At 37.8% G+C, this 5,258-nt stretch overlaps 1 protein-coding gene across 2 annotated transcripts; it reads right to left on the reverse strand.

Annotated features, from left to right (window-relative positions):
- Window positions 1-3,254: 3,254 nt before the first annotated feature.
- fndc10 (fibronectin type III domain containing 10) lies at window positions 3,255-5,258 on the reverse strand. Of its 2 annotated transcripts, XM_041980703.1 has the most exons (3): window positions 5,090-5,258; window positions 4,721-4,983; window positions 3,255-4,333 (listed from the first exon to the last, which is right to left on the reverse strand). In XM_041980703.1, exons 2-3 carry the CDS (start codon window positions 4,841-4,843, stop codon window positions 3,815-3,817), a joined length of 642 nt encoding a protein of 213 aa, XP_041836637.1. In that variant the 5' UTR covers window positions 4,844-4,983; window positions 5,090-5,258; the 3' UTR covers window positions 3,255-3,814. The 2 variants fall into 2 exon arrangements, with proteins under 2 accessions (XP_041836637.1, XP_041836636.1); XM_041980702.1 differs by having other exon boundaries at window positions 3,255-4,983; window positions 5,090-5,257.

Genomic DNA, 5,258 nt, shown 5'->3' on the forward strand with positions numbered 1-5,258 from the left:
AGCTCACAATCTTGAATACGGCTTTATTGAGCGATGTCATTGGGGGCGGGGAGAGAGAGAGAGAGAGAGAGAGAGAGAGGCAGGCTATGGCTACGCCACAACACTTTATAACAATTCTTTGTAAAATTTTTTCTTCATTCACCACCGTACTTATGTCTTAGATCTAGATTCTCATATTGTCTTATTAATATTTTTACCTGGAAACTTATTTGTAAGTTGGATCTTACTTTTCTGCTGAAAAGATTGTGTTTCTGAAATCTTATCTTTATCATTATCATGATTAATCTTATCAACCTGCTATCGTCCAGAGTCACCATTTTCCAGAGCTGCAACCTACTTGCAGTGTCCACAAGTATGGGGCGCCAAGTGTAAAAATTCAGTATAAAAGTTGTAGCTGACACATTTTCATTATTTATCTCACTTTTCTCACATTTAGCACATTTTTCCTACATTTTCCTACATTTAACATAACTTTTAACCACATGTATAATGGTCAAATAGAACATCTAAATCTAAATTTTAAATCTAAATCTAAATGCTATATGTTAAATCTAAATGTTATATGTTATATCTAAATGTTAAATCTAAATCTAAATGTTTAAATCTAAATCTAAATGTTATATGTTAAATCTAAATGTTATATGTTATATCTAAATGTTAAATCTAAATCTAAATGTTAAATCTTATATCTAAATGTTAAATGTTAAATCTAAATGTTTAAATCTAAATCTAAATGTTATATGTTATATCTAAATGTTAAATCTAAATCTAAATGTTAAATCTAAATGTTTCGAATATATGCTAATTAACCCCGCCCCTTTTAACCTCAACCAATACGCTAGTAGGGAAACACTCGCTCGCACGCACACACACACAAACACAGGTCTTTACTGTGAATGTCTTTCTGCATTTACGAGCTGCACTTCAAAATACACTTCCAACCAACCTCTCACACCATTAATGGTAAGATGCATATATTTATTTTTAACTTTCTAAACAACATTTTGCGGACTTTTACTGTTAGCTAGCTACTTAGCTGTAGCTAACGTCCAGGGCAAATTTATCGCTATCACTGCCGTCACGTCACAAAGAAAAGTGAAGTGAACCAAGAATGCATTTCCTAATCCTTAACTGAGTAAATGTTGTAATGTCCAAAGTTTGTGTGTGTATTATTTAAAAGTACTCAGTCCATTAAGAGAAATCTTTGTTTTCTCTTTTTCAATAGGCTCCTCTGCCATCTATCCCTTGACGAAATGGGGCTTCATCAGGCTACTTGAGCCAAAGTCAAAACATATAAAAACAAGATGCTTGCCTTTTTCTCCAGAAGCATCAGTCTTTGTCATACCCAGACCAGATTAGCTTAGGCTGGTCTCGTTGGAAATTTTTCCTTTTCCACATCATGGTCTAAAGATCAACTAAAGAGCTGAAAAGTCCGCAAAATGTTGCAAAACATTTAGATATAACATATAACATTTAGATTTAGATTTAAACATTTAGATTTAACATATAACATTTAGATTTAGATTTAAACATTTAGATTTAACATATAACATTTAGATTTAGATGTAAACATTTAGATTTAGATTTAACATTTAGATATAACATATAACATTTAGATTTAACATATAGCATTTAGATTTAAAATTTAGATTTAGATGTTCTATTTGACCATTATACATGTGGTTAAAAGTTATGTTAAATGTAGGAAAATGTAGGAAAAATGTGCTAAATGTGAGAAAAGTGAGATAAATAGTGAAAATGTGTCAGCTACAACTTTTATACTGAATTTTTACACTTGGCGCCCCATACACAAGTGCAATCTGTCAAGCACTCTGAGACATTGACATAGTCAAGATGGCAAGGATTTATATGTTGAAGCATTATGTGTAGGGTGCTTCAACAAAATACGTAAAAAAAAAATCTATCTATCTATCTATCTATCTATCTATCTATCTATCTATCTATCTATCTATCTATCTATCTATCTATCTATCTATCTATCTATAATGCTGACGTAATGCTGAAAATTTCCAGTCAAGTACATCTTATTTTTATTCTGAGACATAATGGACAGCTGATTTGTTTTTGTTTTTTTTTGTTTTTTTTTGTCTTTGTGTTGTCATACTTGTTCTTGTCTTGCTGTTGTCGTGTTTAACTTGGAGCATAGATGTCAGTTTAACAACAAAGTTTAACAAAAACCTTGTCATTTACTTGTGTCACTCTAACAAGGTTTATATTTTGCACCACCATTTACATTCTATAGATAGAATATATATATATATATATATATATATATATATATATATATATATATATATATATATATATATATATACACAATCTCAGATGCATGTAGGACTGCATTTCACCACCATCTTGCGCGTGCATGTGACAAATAAAAAACTTGAAACTTTATATTCTTCTCTGATTTGTAAATGCCAATTTGTTCTGCATATTTCCCAGAAAGCACATTTGGTTTTGTTTATATAAAATTGCTAGTTAAGAGTGACTTTGCTATAATCTTTGTCCGTTGACAGCCATTACTTAAGTGTTGCAAGTTTGATTGTTTTTTTATTATGTTTTTTTTTTTTAATACTTTTGCCATACTGCATAGAAAATTTTATAAATGGTCTTATATGTTTGATCATTTGAAAAAATAAAATAATAATAACAACAATGATAATTATTTGCATCCAGGAAGGACTACCCATGGCCAGGGGGAAGTGGTTCCCTCAGAGGTTGACTTCATGGCCCTTGCCCTTGAGATGATCAGCAGCATGTTTTAGTCAAATGACTAAAATATTCAGTGCTGCGGTGGGACTTACCTGTGAACCTCTGCACAACACCTATGTGCTTTCACCTGCAGCATTCTTCAATCATCTTTACCTGCTCAATGCAGTTCTCCCAGGACAAATAGGAGAGTTCAAAGAGAATGATCTGCTTCTAAAGCTTTAAAATCAGCACCAGATTTGGTATCACTGTTCTTGGAGCAGCAGTTCCAGAAACTGCTCCCAGAACAGACTGATTTTTGGCTAGATGCCTTGTGCTGTTCCTAGCAGGTAGGGAGGTTGTTAAGATGCAGGCTGCTGACGTTAGCATTTCTGCAGCCCATACTCTTTAAGTTTGCTATCATCCACCCCATCTTGCAAGCTGTTTTGCAGAATTTTTTTAGCTTCTATTTTTACCTAGAAACGAGGGTCAACAAATTATACACTCACACACAATAAGAAAAAATAAAGACAGTTGTTCAGTAGTAAAAACAACCTCATGGATCTTTATTTGCAATCAGCAGGACAAAAAGGCATTCTAGCTGAAGATGTTTGGCACAGTATTTGAAGATTGTACACTATTGTATTGCCCTTCACAAAAAATAACATTGCCTATCTTATACAAAACTAAAAGCAGAAAGAGGGGGATGCCATAGTCAAGTGGAAATGTGTGAACTTTTGTTTTTCTCTTTCCCAACAAGGACACCCTCACAGACTGTGAGCACTGGTGATTCTGATGCACTCAAAGCCATTTAAATAGGCTCTTTATATTGCTGTTTAATTGCTGCCTGGTGGCAGAAGAGAGAGAGAGAGAGAGAGAGCTTTAGCAAAAACGTAACACAGTAAACTACTGTACTAAACATACGTCATCTGTAATTTTGGTTCAGTGCACCTTGGCAGAGGTTGACAAGGCATTTTATTTGCAGAGCCACAGTAGATTGTGCTTCAGTTGGTCATAATGAGGATATCATATGGAAAAATGACCAGCCAACTGACAGTGACCATGACTGAAACTTGTAAAATGTTGGCATTTCTTTAGACAAACACTAGTGACGTGAATGAGTGCGATAGGAGTACGTTTGCTGCGTTGTGGGACTCATTATGTTTTCTGTGATGTATGCCACTAGCAAACAAATGATGACCAGCATTACGCAAATAGCTCCTCCCACCGTTGTCATAGCGATCACGATGTCCTGCATCCCAGACGGTGGTAGCGTAAACTCTACACAGTCCCGCTGGTCTGATCTTTTATCTGGATCTGAAGGAGTTAGGGAGCGCAAACAGATGCGGTACGGGATGTTCTCGTGCAGCTCGGCCAGGAGAAAGTCCCTGCAACCCAGGCCCAGATGGACACTTGCGCACTCAAACTGAGTATAGCTTCCGTTCCACCAGCAGCTCAATTCGTAGCCTCCGCGTCTGTGGCGTCGTTCTCCGAAAACAGTGTTTAATTTTGAAGTTTCCTGCGTTACATTTGTGCCAGGATTCCTGCTGCTCCGCTGACCTGCTGCGGACACTGCAGTCTTTATATTTTGGCCAGTCACTGTGGAGTCTTCCTCGTGGGTCCACTGTAACAGTACACTGCCATTAATAAGGATATTTGCCACTAGATTCCCCAAAGATACTGCTGTCCTACAGTCTGACTTATGACACTTGTACCCAAACAGTGTGTGTCGAAAACATAACTGCCCCCAAATGCCTCCCTCAATCACCCTGTAGGCACATACTGGTGACACTCCCTCGTCCGGTCTTAGAGTCAGTGCATCGCCAGATCTTTCAGATTCGACAGTCATGTTTCTGTCTCGGCTAGTGTTGACCGAGAAGCCGGTCACATGGTCAGCTGTCTCTTTAAGCTCTGCTGATAGTCTCCTATCATGGCCGTGATTGCCATGAATAGAGTTGGAAATCTGTTTGAGCCAGTTAGCGGCCGTCCCCTCATTATCCCTGCCTCTCACCTCTGATGAGGACGTCAAAGGCGATGACGATCCGCTGCGCTGAGACCAAGCCGTCTTATTTAATAATGTGCAGAGCAGGAGTGCCGAAAAGGCAAGAAGTGATGGTCGATGTCGGGTTGTCATCTCACGTCGTGCTATCTTCGCTCACAGTGTATCAGATGGGCGACGGCACAAAGGCAAGCTGACGTCTGCCATACGATCACCTGTACTTCAGTGCACACGACGAAATCCGCGTGAAACAAAATATCTCACCCTCGGCCCATCTGCAACAGAAATAACTAAAATCAAACACCAGAGAGTAAAACACTCGACAATGACCTTGCACGGCGTGCAAGCGGAATAAAAAAGACAAGATAAAAGTAGGCTGACCTAAATGTAGTTCGCAGCTCACATGCATTTATAAAAACCGTGTACTTATTTCGGTAAGTACCAGGGCCAGAAGACCCTGCTATCGTGCCATCACATTTGTCTTCTTCTTCCTGTCTGGATTGGCGCAAATGCTTTGATGCCTGCTGTTTGGGAGTGCGCGTGGAGGAGC

This window comes from Melanotaenia boesemani, chromosome 3 (genome assembly GCF_017639745.1).
Source record: "Melanotaenia boesemani isolate fMelBoe1 chromosome 3, fMelBoe1.pri, whole genome shotgun sequence".
Lineage (NCBI taxonomy): Eukaryota > Metazoa > Chordata > Actinopteri > Atheriniformes > Melanotaeniidae > Melanotaenia > Melanotaenia boesemani.

What these genes read in the sequence shown, in the direction of transcription:
- fndc10 (XM_041980702.1), bottom strand. Translation starts at nt 4,843, where the DNA reads ATGACAACCCGACATCGACCATCACTTCTTGCCTTTTCGGCACTCCTG.